Source organism: Synchiropus splendidus, chromosome 12, assembly GCF_027744825.2.
Source record: "Synchiropus splendidus isolate RoL2022-P1 chromosome 12, RoL_Sspl_1.0, whole genome shotgun sequence".
In the NCBI taxonomy this organism is placed as follows: domain Eukaryota; kingdom Metazoa; phylum Chordata; class Actinopteri; order Syngnathiformes; family Callionymidae; genus Synchiropus; species Synchiropus splendidus.
Genome location: NC_071345.1, coordinates 20,228,303 through 20,244,219, shown reverse-complemented (window position 1 = coordinate 20,244,219; position 15,917 = coordinate 20,228,303). Strand labels below are relative to the sequence as shown.

The 15,917-nt window shown below is 40.1% G+C and overlaps 1 protein-coding gene across 6 annotated transcripts; it reads left to right on the top strand.

Annotated features, from left to right (window-relative positions):
- Nucleotides 1-80: 80 nt before the first annotated feature.
- zufsp (zinc finger containing ubiquitin peptidase 1) lies at nt 81-14,088 on the top strand. 6 transcript variants are annotated; one of them, XM_053880839.1, is made up of 10 exons: nt 81-174; nt 1,820-2,259; nt 3,445-3,537; nt 4,023-4,135; nt 5,973-6,141; nt 7,323-7,511; nt 8,200-8,365; nt 9,094-9,257; nt 12,262-12,482; nt 13,744-14,088. In XM_053880839.1, the coding sequence occupies exons 2-10, from the start codon at nt 1,830-1,832 to the stop codon at nt 13,789-13,791; spliced, it is 1,593 nt and encodes a 530-aa protein (XP_053736814.1). In that variant the 5' UTR covers nt 81-174; nt 1,820-1,829; the 3' UTR covers nt 13,792-14,088. The 6 variants fall into 6 exon arrangements, with proteins under 6 accessions (XP_053736814.1, XP_053736815.1, XP_053736813.1 ...); XM_053880840.1 differs by lacking the exon at nt 13,744-14,088 and having other exon boundaries at nt 4,041-4,135; nt 12,262-13,698; XM_053880838.1 differs by lacking the exon at nt 13,744-14,088 and having other exon boundaries at nt 5,976-6,141; nt 12,262-13,698.
- The last annotated feature ends 1,829 nt before the right edge of the window (nt 14,089-15,917 follow it).

Genomic DNA, 15,917 nt, shown 5'->3' with positions numbered 1-15,917 from the left:
TCTCTTATAGAACTGAATAGTACTGTTGCATGTTGTCACATTTTATTCTGAAACTTTAAGCCGGAAGTTTTCCGATGTGACGTCGATGGCGCCGCCAACTGGCTTGTACAACGCTGGAACGCCTGATTGCTGAAATAGAAACAACGTGCGTTCCCTATTTGACATTTGACCTGCGTAAGTACTTCTGTTCAACCAATTTTTAGGTCGTCGTAGTTGTCAAAGTCGCTCCCTGACTGCCTATCTAATTCCACCGGATACAAATAACGTATACCCCACAAGCTTCAGCTTCACCCCTAACCTTGTTTTGTTCTTATTATTTTTTATCGTTGGCGCCGATGTTTTCTATCGGCTCAACTTCAAGATGACCCTCTTATTTCCATTATGAAAAATGCGAATCTCCGCTTCTTGTCATAAAGTTTGTTGTCTTACGAGAGTGGGAAAGATGCATCAAAAATATAATGTAGGGAATCCGTACCATTCATGTGTAGCACGCTTGTTTCTATTTTAATTCATCAGTGTGAGATAAAATCTATTTTATTGACAGAATAAAATGGACAATGGTGTGATTGAGAACAATCAATAGCCACTTATTTGTACAGGTATTTCTGAATGCGTTGAACTGTAACCTAATTTAATAATGTTTCTCCGCTTGAGTGAACTTGTTGTGTTTATCGAAATCATCACCGCTTTCTTTGGCCTGATTTCAAGCATCACACACGTGCAACATACCACTTTTGAGTTTTATAGGCGTTTTTCCATGACCTTGGTGATATAACACATTAAATGACAGCGTGTATGTGTGTGTTATATGATGTTAAATGCAATCAAATTCTAATATTTATTAATTTAAATCTCTAGTAACACAATGCAGGACAAACTTTAACCAGCAGGAGTCATTGTTTTCAAGGACATACAGTATATACAATGCCTCTCATCAATCTGCTCTGATCCTTATTGGGGTCTTTAGGTTTCTCGTGAATCCCAAATCCCCCAGGTTGTCAAATTAATACATATATTTAACTTGATTAGCATATCGGCTTTTTTCCAGCCTGATAACATGCATGACGTTTCAACGATTGTTGTTGGTTTCTTTACACAGAGACCAAATGTTACTCAAGTAAGTCAGCCATACAATTTTTAGATGACAACATCAATGATTCCAGATGTGTGAAACAAAGTTGAAAAATATATTGCTCTATAAATGTGCACATGAAAGTAGCCGATGATCATTATTGCATCTATATCGAGATATGAACATTCAAGATGTTAAGTCAACAATCTCAATTTCCCCCACTAGTCCTGCATGCAGAGCTATGGCAGTGACATCGAACTTTCTACATCCCTTTGTATTGTCATGTTTTAAATCTTAAAACAACAAAACATAGTCATAGTATATGGATTGGTATCGTGATATGAAAATTTGTCCTATTCATTCATCCCTTGTTTACAGTCAGGGAACACATCTTCTCTGGCATATACAGTATGTGTGCCTAACATCAAAAGACGTAAGATGCTTAAAGTAGAATTCTGTGGTGTCAAACTGATCCACAAAAGGGCCGCAGTCGGTGCAGGTTTTTGTTCCAAGCCTGCAAACACAGAACGGTAAACCTATCAGATGTCAGCTGAAATAATCAGTCAACTGATTACAGCTACAGACACCTGATTGGTGAGATGGTGTCTTCTCGATGGGTTGCAACAAAAGCCTGCACCCACTGCAGCCCTTTGAGGACCGGTTTGACACCTGTGAAGTAGATGGATGAATAAGCACGTTCTGTTGTCATGCACTTGATGCTTCTCTCTTAATTCCTTCCTGGTGCAGGTCCGTTGCTATGCTGACCTGTGAGATTTGTGGAGAGGAGCTCCTGTTGGAGGAAGATTTAAAGACTCACCTTCTCCTTAGTCATGAGGAGAATGACATGGACTGCCCACTGTGTTCTTTGTCAGGGGTGTCCTATGATGAACTCTGCCACCACATCAACTTTGCTCATCCAGAGAAACCACAGAGATTACCGGAAGAGACATTCACACCCACATCTGCAAGAACCAGCTCCGTGTCCAGAGACAAACCCTCAACCTCTCAGTTCAACTGCGACCCTTGCGGAGTCCAAGCGGAGCAAGTTCAACCACGAGAGAGAGCGTCAGTGGCTGACTCATCCGTGGCAACTAGTGTTCCCTGGACTCAAACAGAAAGTTCTAATCATTTCATGAAAGCTAGACACAGAAGTCCCAAGCAGAGACGGTTGTCCCTTCCTGGTGATGGTGGGTACACTTTTACACTCCTTCTATAATGTAGTTGTTAATCTTGGAACGTGTGTTTTTTCTTGCCTAATGCCTCCACTGCTTTGCAACATCTGTTTTCTTCACCAAGTTCTAAGTTCTTATTGTTCATGTACAGTCTGTCCAATCAAACCATATCACACTGCTATCAGTTGGTGGTGGCACAGAGGAGAGTCATCAAAAAAAAAACGCCATTGTTAACTGTATTACGTTTATGACGCTGCATTTTTGTTCCTCATCCGTTGGCTGTTTGATACAGATTCAGTCCTGTAGCATGTGCATCTGCATTCACATTTTTATGTAGCCACAACATAGTGTTTTGTCGACAGAGGGCAAACAATATGTGTGATTCATTGTGACAGTATTTAGGATTCAATACAAGCAATCCAACTACCTCAGTACCAGTTGAGAAACAGTGGAATTGCTTGACCGGTACTGTTGAATTGAATTGTTATACATTCTCATGAAAGACACATATGACCTGCCACCTTTTTTTAATCCACTTTGTAACATACACGCAGTCCATTTGTAACATGATAAAACATTCAATGTTTTCCTGTGTAAAATTGGTCTGTATTTGATGCTTGGGTTTGAGTGATGCGCTTTGTGATGTCACTTAAAGACAAATGAGCTTTCTAATGGGCAAAACATCTAAGCATTGATGGGGGGTATATAACACTACTAGACAGCATCAATCATGACTTATGTAGATAGATAGATGGATAGGCTGACCTGATGGAATGGATCGGGCACATTTAACATTATGAGCTTATAGTGTGGTCATTCACAGGGTGAGCAGTTCATTGGCTCTCCTGCACAGTAACGGACTCCTTGCATCACCAAAGTAAGGCTGCATGTCTGAAACCAACAACTTGAACACAAAGACTTGAACTCAACTGCAACTGTTGGTTTCTGTTCCTGCTTCAAGAAGAAGCAGCTGATCAAGTCCAATTCTTGACTCAGAATTTCAGTCGTGAACAGTCAGTGGACAGATGTGAGAGGTTGTATTTCTGTCGCTCATCATATCATCAGTACTCTTCAGTAAGGGTGTTCAAGCTAAAGTGATGGGGAAAATAAAATGAAAGAAAGATAAGCACCCAATATCATCAAATGAATGATGAAAAATGTCAGTCAGAAACAGTCGTGTAATTTGTAACTGTGTTCTAGGTGGCGAGAGCTTGACGTGCCCCATATGTGCCTCTGTTTGCAGCAACAGCTCCCTTCTGCAGGAACATGTGGAGCTTCATTTAGAAAGTGAAGGTACATTTAATCTTCTCATACAAAGACATCTTGTCTTGTCTTCGAACATAATGTATTGTGCCAAATTTGTGTAATGGGTGTTCTGCCATGGAGACACTCCCATAACCAAACAAAACTAACTGGTTTTATAATGTTGATCTTGGCAATCATTGGTGACATTCTATTAGAAAAAAGATAAAACTGGATAACGCCTAAAGGACAAGAACAGAATGCACTGAATGTGAGACATACAAATTTATCTGATAGTGAAGGATGGTTGTAAATATTAGGTTACAGTTTTAACATGTATAATTTGACAGCAACTGAAAAACAGGTCAGGTACACTGTCGACAAAAAATACAATGGTCATGAGAAAAAAGCTCTTAAAAGTCTGGTAGGAAAAAAAAAAGTTTGGCCTTTGACAAACCTTTATATTAACTGAGATACTATGGTGGGAAAATCACTCACTTTACTCAGATCCATGAGCTTATGCTACATTGTTGCAGACTTGTGTCCAAATTCAGACTTAAAACTGGCCAGGAAGCTTCAACAGGAAGAGAATCTTCGCCATCGTGAGGACGAGGACCAGAAGGAGAAAGAGGAGTTCAAAAAGCTTCAGGTACAGAATCATGTTACCAGCAATCATACATTACAGGCTTTCCTTTTATGATCATCTTGGTCTTTCGCAAGGTCAAGCAGCCTCTGGTTGGCGTATGTCTTTCATAGTTTCAGCCGTCATGATTGCACAGATCATCTGTGTGATCCCTGGAAACTGCGTTGTGAATGCTTCTTTGAGCGTGTTTCATTCTTCTCAGTTACAACTTAATTTGCCACCCAGGGGGATTTAAAAAGCGTAATGTGTTGTTATCAGTATGTTACCACATGCCTTCTCACAATAAATAGATCAAATGATGTAAAACACGAGAACAAGCAGCTCATCCCTGGAATGCATCAGCGGCAGCCAAAGACATCTGTCCAGTCTGCTCTCCTGAACAGGATTATAATGCCTCCTCAAATCTGCAACAAACTGTGACACTGAGCAACATTCCTTCATGCTACTCTAGCTACTAGACCAACTGTTGTCCCTGGTCTCAATTTTAGCTCTCTCTCATCTTGGTAAATATCTGCTCAAGGCTGACTTCCTTTCTTAATAATAATAAAATAAATGTTATTCTATTTATTTTATTTTATTTTTGATTTGATTTGATTTGTTTTTTGTTGCACTTTATTCCAAGGCACTTTCCTAGTCAGTGGGCTCCCCACTGACCATGGCAATAAATTTGATTCTGATTCTGATTCTTAAGTGATGTACTGTTTCTTGAGTGTTGAGGAAGTCTCAGATCAGCCTAAAATTCCCTCAAAGCTTCTCATTCCTTATGAGATCATCTCCAAAAGATTCATCCTCAAAACTAATGCCAGATCTACAACAAAAGTGCGAGATCAAGTGGTGTTGCTTGTGTTCTGAAACCCAAGCTGCACCCAATCACGCTCATATATAACAGTAGTTATTAGCTATTAATTCAGACACACAAATTAACCATCCCTCTAGTTTACCTTTGGGTACCTGCCTCTACCTCATTCATAGGGTGATGTGTGTCTCTGAATTGTTGGATCTGCCTTCAACTATCAAGCACACACTTGTACGGAGTGAACTAACACCTATTGTTGGACAAATCACAGAATCTTCATTTACTAAAAAGCTGAATCGTTATTTAAACAGCGTGTTTTGACGATAAAGAGTACGGCTGTGATTTCCTTACACTGGAGAGTTGGTATGTAAATGTACCTCTATTTTTCCACACAGCTGCTGAGGTTGCTCTGTACATCTGCAACGTGTATGAATGTGAAAAGCAATAATCAGTGTTACCTTGTATTTTTTAATCTAAAATTTCCAAAATACTTGCTGGTACTACACGTGCAAGAAAATATTGAATACTGAAGATTTCCTTTTGCTCAGTTATGTTTCTGATTAAGGGAGCAATTCATTCCTCTGTTGGACTGGGAAACTTAAATCAAAGTCTAAATGGTCTGATGTCATAACTATATACTCACTTTCATGCACATGATATTGTACTTCGTTGTCTAATCCCCCCCCTTAACATGATGGTTCTTATTACAGTATATTGCTGAACTTACAGTATCACAATGTAGATGCCAATGTATCTGGATAGGTATTGTAAGATTCCTGCCAATACACAGCCATAGCTGGTACGGAAATACTCTTAAGAGATGATGATTATCTAAAGTCTAAATGATGATAATAATCTAGATCTAAAATACTGTGCATTGATGTTATATATTGAAACCTCAAGGGTACGTCTATGGGGTAACTATGGGTAAGACCAAGGGCCTGCGAATCACCCTTTTAGCCTAGCAATAATTCTGAAGCAAGCATCTTTTCAACCCCTGTTTTTATCCATCATTTGTATTTGAGCTGTCCTTTGCCTTTTGTGCAGAAGCAGTTTGGTCTGGACGGCAGCGGGAGCTACCGGAAGCAAATGGAGAGGACCATGGAGCGTGATGTAGCCAGAGGCCTCATGGACCCCGCAGAGTATCACTGTAGGAGGGCAGAGATGCTGGAGAGCCTTGTGTCAGGCCTAGATGATGGCAAGACCAAAACTCAAGGTACCTGTAAGAATGACCATGTGCATTCCCGGAAATAGGTGTGATCTGATGAGCTTGTGTTTTGGGTCATTAAGAACAAAACATGATGACTTCACAAAACTTACAGCTTAGTAGTAACTGTTTATTGTGCTTGTCATCAATGTTGTGGCAAATTTGCGTTGTGCCTCATTTTGTTTTTGCAAAACAGACATGATTCTCTTAAACATGATCCTTCTTTAGGTGGAACTAATAAAACTGCTCAATACACAGTATGTGTCGTATTGTGCTCAAATTTAGACACCGGTTTTAACTCTGAAATTCCTGTATCGACTGTACATACAGTTTCGTAGAAAAATGCTCCTACAAATTAAATTCACTAAACCAATTGTCAAATCATAAAACAAATTATTAACAATAAATAAACAACAATGACAATAAATTAAACAGGAGAACTAATCTCTAAATGCTACAATTCACAAACATGTTTCTTTGTGTTTAATGTTGGTTTATGGTCCATAGTCTTTTAGGTTTCGCAATCGTTTGCTGTTTGTGATCGCTTCACTGGAATCATCCGCAACAGCCTCTGTGCTGCAAAGTGACTCATCATAACCTGCAACCTCTGACAGTTGCTGGTTAACTGGGGACTCGCTCCTGAATATGAAAAGAGAGCTGATTTCCATCATGTGGTTTTATCCTAAACTCGTCCAACAACATTCCTGCACTTTGACAAACTGTTCTTTTCTTCACTGTCTGGTATTGGGTTTGGCTACCTGAACACACTTTCACCGCCTAAACTCAATCCAATGTGTACAAGATGATTTTCTTTCATTGACAGTTATGACACACTAGAGTTCACAACTCATTGTTATGATTGAATATTTCTGAAGTATGCAACCGCAAGATTCACAGGTATGTGTTTCTATCCCATGCTGCTAATGTGGGTTAGTCATTCTGAAGTCGGCACAAAATATTTTAGTCCACAAACCACAATTCAATTAATGGTTGGATGACTTTTAATGGTCTGTTGTACAGTATCTTTGTTCAGTATTCAACTGGTCTCCGACTGCATTGATGATGGCCTTATGAGATTTACACGTTGACAAACACACAATGTGTGATACACTTGTATAGTGTTCACTATTACTTCAGTGTATGTAACTTCTCCAGGAACGTGAGTTTACCTTCTTCTTATCTCTTCTCAGGAGTGATAAGATGTCTGCATGACTACTACCGGACTGAGGGCAGAGACTGCGTGCATGTGTGGCTAAGTGCAGACACAGACCACTACTGCTCATCTGCAGGTGATAAAGGCTGGGGCTGCGGCTACAGGAACTTCCAGATGCTGCTTTCCTCGCTGTCTAGAATAGACGCATATGTGGCTGTTGCTCAAGGTACTCCTGCTCTCTCCACTCTTCCCCTCCATCAGTTTCCCAACGACTATATACATGACAGGGATAAAACAAGTTCTGAAAATATCTTACAAGTTTTTGTAATTTTCGTATTATTCTTTCTTCTTCTTCCGTTAGAGTAATAGCAAGCATGCCCAGGTGCTTGATCTTTCACACCTGTGGTCATGAATGTGATTTCAATTATTGGGATAGGTGTGCAATTACTTTTGCAGTGTTGTATGTATTTGAAATAGCCTTTATTCATTTTTTTTATCTTGTTGTATTCTTGACTAATAAATTGAATGCGAGCCATCAAATGCAATGTTCCACATGCACATTGTATTGGCACAGGTATTGATCTTTCCCTGTTCCTCTGGTCAAAATTGCTTTGTGCCCTTTAGTGGTTACTTTGCTGAATGAAGGTTTAGAATTACTTGTACATGTGCATTAACTCTTCAATGTAAAGGTATTCATTTATTCTCAAACACAGTCAGCATTCAGAGATTCCATCAAACCTTTTTCATGACAGGGTCGTACTCATCAGTGGCATCCTTATTGTGTAGACTTTTGGACCTTCTTTAGAAATGTTTAGTGCCAAAAATGTCTGCTTGTTTGTTACAGCATTGAAATCCAGTTCTTTTCACTTTGTGACAAGTTTGTGTTGATCTGATCGCTCTCTTCACTCAATCAGGTGGGTCGGTGCCAAGTATCCCCCGGTTGCAGAGTATGATGGAGGAGGCATGGAAAGAGGGTTTGGATCCACAAGGTGCTTCACATTTCAACCACCGCTTGCAGGGCACAAGAGCCTGGATTGGGGCCACAGAGGTCTACGTTCTTCTGACATCATTGGGTATAAGGTGAACACAATTTTGCACTGAAATTATATCCTATCCTCAACCTTACACCTCAAAACCAAGTGTTGTGACTTAGAAATGGGACAGCTCTTAACTGCAGATATGTCGTCAGACTGTGGGGGGCAGCGTTAGGCAAAAGCAGCATTCAGTTTGTTAATTCAGAAGATGAGGATTGACCAAAGATTGCAAAATAAAATGTACAAAATAAATGCAATGAATTGCAGAGTTGATTCTTCTCTCCAAAATGTATTTTGGAATTATATACATAAAACAGAGAAAAGTAACAAAACAGGAAAAACCTCTGGTGAAATGGCCTAACAGGAAAGAGTCTTGCTCTATTTACCATCAGAGATTGCAGTACACAATACAGTAAAACAAACCACAACTTCTGTGACCGCATTCCTATTTAGCTGTCCGGTTTGACCCTTTGACCCTTTCATGTGCATGAGCACGTGAGGTGCCGTCACCCTCAACAGCAAGCTCAGTAATGGTGACCTCCCATGATGCTCTGCAGCCCAGTTTTTGACCATATGTATTCCAACCTCTTCTTTTTCCCACTTCTTGCTGTTGAGGGTGGTGGCACTTGCTACTGCATATCAAAGGGTCGAATAGGATGGCTAAGTTGGAATGCAGTTGTATATTAACTCTTTAGGTCATCATCGACTGAGTTACAGTTGACAGTGATGACAGAAATACAAGGTGTCACGAATGATTTTCTTTCATTCTTCCAGGGCTCGCATTGTTGACTTCCACCAGCCCACGGGCCCAGGTGGGACACATCCTCGACTGTTTGACTGGGTCAAGCAGTACTACTGTCAGACCACCAAGGGTAGTAACAGGCTTCCATCAAGAATCAATTGCACCTCCCTGCCTCCTCTCTACCTCCAGCACCAAGGTACACCACAATTTGGTTGTTAATTCTGTTTTTCTGTGACTCACTCAAAGAAATCTCAGGTAGTGGGTGAAATCCCAATGTAGGGGACCGCTGGGGAGAACATTGAGTGCATAGTGAGTTTTATGACCTGTTGTTGTGTTTTCACTGCTGGCACTCACTGTAGACTGCCTTCCGTCTGACAACATGCTGTCATTGTGCTTTCTTGAAATGTCCTTGAATAAAAAGATTATTTATTTAGTTGTGTTTTACAACCCCCAAAATTCTGTAATATTAATTCCAGTAAGCCATCAAATACTGTTTTTGGTGTATCGGCAGTTCTTTTGTTGTACGATACGTATCCCGGTCCTGGAGTAGTGATATGATACATTGCACTATACATGTATTTTGATACTGTAAGTGCAGCAATGTATCATAAGAGCCATCATTTTAAGGGGGAAAATCAGATAAACAAGGTGTAAATAAGGTTATTGTTATGACGATAGTTCAGTTTGACACAGGAATTAATTGCTCCCTTAATCAACAAAATAACTCCAGTGCGCAAAAAGAACGTGTTAATGTTAAACAAGTCACAAATGCAGCAGCGTAAGCATCTATTAAATATAGACAAGTTAAAATATTAAGACAGTATCCCACGGTCAAGTGATATTTCAGCAAAAATATCAATACAATATTGCAGAATCAAGTATCGTATTATTTGAGAATGTTTTCGATGGTTACTTTCACCTCTACTGTTTTGACTAACTACTGCTTGGTTTCTCTGAACCCTCTTCTGCATGTATGTTTGATGAGTTCCAATTTATAAGGCCTGGAGTGATTATTTGAATTGAAATGATTATTTCTGTTCCCCACATGACTCTCGAATAATGTGTTGACAAGAACCATCTTTTATTGTGTGTGAATGTGATAAAGGAATTAATCATGGCTTTTTGTCTGACTAGTAAGTTGAAAAACAAACAAACAGCCGTCTTTTTCAACAAATAAGTCGAAGCCTTAAGATATTTATGACTGAGGCAAATTTGGAACTCAAACAAGACTGCAGCAAAACAAATTCAGTGTGTGATCACATTGTGTTTGTCATGCTTGTACCTCTGATAATATGTTGCCATTAATGTGGACAAATCGATTTTCCAAGGATAGTTCATTCCATGAGCCTGGTTGCATTATTATCCACCTTGAGTTTGTGAAGCTATACTGAGCTGGCTCAGTTCAAACCGCCTGCCCTACATAACAACCTTTCCAAGATCTGTAACAAAGAGATCTGTGGTGTTTCACAGAAGAGACAGGTCCTTTCAGAAGATTCCCACTTATGTACTCGGCACTGGATCTAATCCTGTCCGGGACTCTGGTTCAAAGTTGGAATAGGACGTAAGTTTTTGTTTCTCAAAAATATGGGGGAAAAAATCTAAATGGAGACAACAGTAGGGAGCCTTTCTTTTCATTGGATGCCAGTTAAACTAAGAGTCTTCATTCAGACCGAGAATATTAGATTCACATTCAAAACGAAGTGACCTCACTTAAGGGGGCTGAGATGATATGCTTTTTGTCCCAATTCAGTTTTGTCCTGATACTATTACTGGTGCAGTGTGATAGTTGCAATACCCGTATAAAGATTAGCGTAGGATTCAGTGATTCCACACAGTTGTTCCTCAACTGTTGATGCTGCTGTCTTATACATTTGCTGTTTAGGATCTGCCATCTGTGATTTGAACATGGTTAATTGAGTATTCTGACTAAATGTAGTTGCACCCGGAGGTCAATTCACTTCATACACTTCTCTCATTTCAGGAATTCTTGTCACCACGGTTGAGGGCTGTTTGCTTGTTGTTCAACAGTCAGATAATAATAGTAACCTTGAGATTATTTAAGAAAAGATTGTGTGTACATGAAGTCGTTAGCTCTTGGTCTCTTAGTGAGATGTCTTTTTTTTACATTAGACATTTACAAAATGAAATACAACCTTGTCTTGGCAATGTCATCTATGATCAGTGGATTTACTGTCTGCACCCTGCTGTATCCAGGTGTACATTTGTTTTAACACGCAAGTACATCAGAACGCAGCAATGTGTAACTCATCAGTGTACTTTCGTCTTCACATCCCTTGATCTCTGTCTGTTACGCTGGAGCCTAAATACTTCAACTCACTACTCTATCCACTATTCGGGGATTTTGTCTCATTGTCGTCATACATGTCCTGCACAATCCTCACATGCTTTGCTGATGATTCGCTGATCTGCTTTCTCCAGATCCACAAAGACACAGTGCACCTCCTTGTGATGTTCTCTGGACTGCAAGTGTTTCACAATGAAATGAGTTCTTACCTAATATTAGACGAGTTGATATATCCATCTGACGCCTTTGTGCACGCACTCATGCTTTCCATTGCACGGCGTTGTTTGGTTAGCATTGCTAGTGGTGTCATTAGAATCCAAAACACGGCAGCATGAAATTGTTGCATCGCTGTCAAAGTGCACCCAAGTATAATTCCAGTCATTTTAGTTCACCTTTTATCCACTGGTTTTATTTTGTCTAGCCATTCTTGGGTCATAACTACTCGTGTTACCTTATTTAAATAGGGAAAACATGTAAATGCTTGGTGGCTGTTTTGACTCCTAAAAGACCATTAGCAATGCTACCTGCTGTTCACCAGAGAGATTAAGCGTGTGCACGATGGGAGAGGGACATATGAACTTGATCAAGGAAGAACATGATATTATGGAATGTTCCTGTAAAAAAAACATTACCTATGTGAAGTGAAAAGAAAAGAGGAAAGAGCAATTTAATATCAATTTAATCTTTTTTATGTTACTCAAAAAGACCAATTTTCTTGCTTTGTGTTTTTCTGGGATTCATTTATATTCTGTACTACATTGAATACTTCCAGGCTTCTTCCTGTTTCCAAACATCTTCTGAGAACTGAGTCCTAGTAATTGCTACTCTCAAATCTCAAAACTCCCAGAGAAGCAGTAATTGTTTCACGATATTTGTGATGGCAATTTCTCTCCAGGACATAGTCGATCCATTGTCGGTTTGGAGCAGAGGAAGAACGGAAGCCTGTGTCTTCTGCTGTTTGACCCAGGTGCCTCTACAGCCGACACTCGGAAGTTGATGAACGTCAGCACCGTCTCAACTGCTGTCCGCAATCTCCGGAAGCTCCCCGGAAGCATGAAGCAGAAACAGTACCAGGTGGTGTCTGTGGAGGGTGTTTTAACTGCTGAAGACAAACAGGTCAGTGACACGTCTCAGAATCACATTGGCTTACGTGACTCATTACGTAATTAGACCTGACGTTAGATAAAAAGCTTGTTCGTGTTTCCCGCGTTGGTCCTAGGTGTCGCTGGCACAAAACTGTCCTGTCACGTTTGTTTTTAGTGTAAAATCACAAATTAATTTGACTCGGTGGCAAGTGTCTGATCAGTGCAAACAAAACATTCTTCAGCAAAATATCAGACAATTTTCGCCAAAGAAGAGATTTATGGCAGCATAGAACCAAAGGTAAACAACAACAACTCTGTTGAATGAATAGCCCTCTTGCAACATAAAAGGCAGCTTTCAATAAACATGACACACATCAGACTACATTGTGTGATTGTAAATTGAACCTCATTGTTCAAGGGTCACCAACATTATGTCAGACAGGTGTGAAGCTTGGTCGTCATAACTGGGTCAAACTCCGCCCCCATCTTGTGATGCAAGCACAGGTACCGACTCTGTGAACAAGCACACCTGAGCGCACAGAAGTGGAGGAGTAATAGCTGGGAAAATTTGAGCCATTGGTTCTAGAGAAAGAAGTGCAAGTTAATGTAAATGATGGGCTTCTTTTCATTCGAACCAGGTTGTTGTGGAAGACTGACCCATGGTTGGATGTTGGATAAAGTGCAACTTTAAGTTTCCTCTTTCCACCAAAGTCCTTCAACACCATTACTTCTATAGTTGTATTGATAAGCTGAGGTGATCCGGGAGGTCTTGTTGAATGTACCACACCCTGACCAGAGCATGTTTTGAATTTTTAATCTTGACTGGTCCAGTTTGGCAGTTTTTCCTGTTCCTGATCCTGTTTGCTTCTTTCTGCTTCAACATTCCTCTTAAATGTGTTGATGGACTTCTACTGTAGATCTGATGCACATATTTGAGACAGTGAGAGGTTCACCTCTCCCGTCAACTTTTTTGTCCAAAGAACTGCACTGCTGACAAGGCAAGAACTTTGTTTGTTCTTTGTTCACTTTACTTAGAATTGTGGAACCTGATGAAGGCCAGTGTCACATGGCATACTCGTGAACCAAAGTCTTTGGTGAAAATGCTATCTTAAATTTAGATTCAGGCTGAGAGTGCACACCCTGAAAGGTTTCTCTGATTCACTTTAGGTTGTCACTCAGTTTCATAAGCTGCAGCACACTCATCGCTGCGAATAAGAAATGTGTTTAATGACTGTAGAAAAAATGTTTCTGGCTTATTGGATTGATCTCTACAGCGCCGCTTTCTTTTGCAGGTTTGCATCGCCAATTCCAAGACATTGCATGCAGAAAGGATCCCCTGATGAAGGCTTTTTCTCCAACTCCTATCATTGCTGCTTTTTTGTGATACAGAGGTTTTAATATTTGCTCATGAATATTTTACAGAGCTGTTTAAATAAAACGTATTGTTTTAAAACATTAGCTTTGGTTGAGTTGATCAGATCAAACAAGCATCATTGGTCCTCAGCCCTGAGGAAGGTTAAGCCAATTAGCATGGTACGTCTGTTGTGCATGCAGAGAACATCAGCTGATAGAACCACACAGAGTCAGGCTGAGAAGCCCAGAGGGAGTGGAAAGTTTGAGTCCCGTCTCTTCTCACATTGCCACCACGTTGTTTATGCAGAGAAAACTGACCTCTTGTTTTACTGTCAAAATAAAGGTTCAGCTCTCCAATGTCTCTTTTAGATTTTGATTCCAATGTCTTTTATATGTCCCACATTGGGGAAATTTAACAGAAACTGCAGAGTAGAACAAACTTTTAATAAAACGCTGAATCCTTATTTAATCACAGATGTTGATGCACCTTTCATCTCGCTTTCCGATGTGACATGGAAGTCTAACCACACACAGTTACCACACTTACTACTCGCAAGTAAGTATTTTTCTCATCAAAGAACACAGGAACATGAGAAAATTTGACCCTGTCAAACAAACAAGTGCATACCTGAGAACTATGCTGATTTGTACCTTTGATAGTGACAGTTGTGTGTTCTAGTGGTGAAGTTTGGGGACTTACTGTACCAATGGTCTTGGCAGAGATTTTCTCCAATCTAAATGAGGTTGTTGTAACGTGTAACTTGAGGCTCTCAGATGTTCAGTGCACATCAGCATGTGTGAACCGGGTAGATGTGGGGAAATGGCTAGTGTTGTTGTGCCCGAGACCAGTCTCTGTCTCGAGACCACGTTTTAAGGTCTTGGTCTCATTATCAACTGCATTTAGATTATAAAAAATCCTAACCAATTAAGTCTTTTCCTCCGCCTGAAAGTATTCTTCTTGCCCATTAATGGACCTTATTTACATCAGAGATGAGATGAAATAGAGCACTAACCATAACCTCTTAATTTAGCTTTTAATGTAATCAATAATTACCTCAGCGAGTCATGCAGATCATGTATTAAGGATCTCTATCCAGCCACTTTACAGAACAAACATGTTTGATTTACATGGTGTTCTGTGGATTGCTTTCAATTGAATTGACTGTATTCAGTTTCTATTCTGTATTCAGTTTGGTCTTGGTATGACTGGGTCTCTCCCCTTCCAAGTCTTGGTCTTGTCTCGATCTTGGTATGCTCTCATTTTGTCCCGACTCGATCTCAGGTGACTCAACTATTAAACTAAGAAAGTTTCCATGCAGTTTTTCCTAAAGTTCTCACAGAAGTTCTCACACTTGACCGTCCATGAGATTTTGCTGTGGTTTGAAACTAAAAATGCACTAAAATGCCATCCTTGTGCTATAGCACTTACACGCCTGGAGTGCATTTGTTTTCACGATGCACAATGCACAAGAGTTCCTCCTTAACGTTCCACCTTAACGTTCCACTTTTGAAACATGTTTGTTTCCCCAATATTTCATTCCCCTCTAGTTGCTTTTTTTTCAGGATCCTCGACCCCCGTTCTTCTTCTGGATCTCACAAATTCTTCATTTGTATTGTGCTTTTTAATGTCTTTTTTACTTAGAATTTCATATTCATGAATAGACCTAACCCAGGTGAAGAGTGCAGTTCCCCTGAAGTCCTGTCAACTAGCCCGATCTGCCAGCTTGGTGGCACCTCCACTGATGTCCACACAATGTTGCACATGCATTATGCATGTGCAACATTGTGAGTTTTTTGTGAGAGTTTTTCCCTTGGAGAATGGACCTGCCCGAGTGGCATGCCTGCCTCCTGAGCCCCTTGCATTGCCATTTGACCTCTGCGATAAAGATCTAGAACAATATAGTTACTTTCTCATACTCCACCTAATGACGACAGAAGGGACAGTTGGTCACTACTGCTCTTCTGCTTTTTTAGTCTGGCAAGCTGCTCTGAGAATCGTAGCTTCCTAGAATGTTACAGGGATCAGTCATTGTAAATAAATAGCATAATAATAGTAATATAGTTCTAAATACTGGTAACTTACATTGTCCAACAGCGGCTCATTGTAAGCCTC

Bases quoted from the DNA above. Each gene is read 5' to 3' on its own strand.
- zufsp (XM_053880837.1), top strand. From the start codon at position 1,830: ATGCTGACCTGTGAGATTTGTGGAGAGGAGCTCCTGTTGGAGGAAGAT. The intron at 4,136-5,972 runs GTACAGAATCAT...CCTTTTGTGCAG, and splicing joins AGGAGTTCAAAAAGCTTCAG to AAGCAGTTTGGTCTGGACGG. The intron at 8,366-9,093 runs GTGAACACAATT...TCATTCTTCCAG, and splicing joins CTGACATCATTGGGTATAAG to GGCTCGCATTGTTGACTTCC.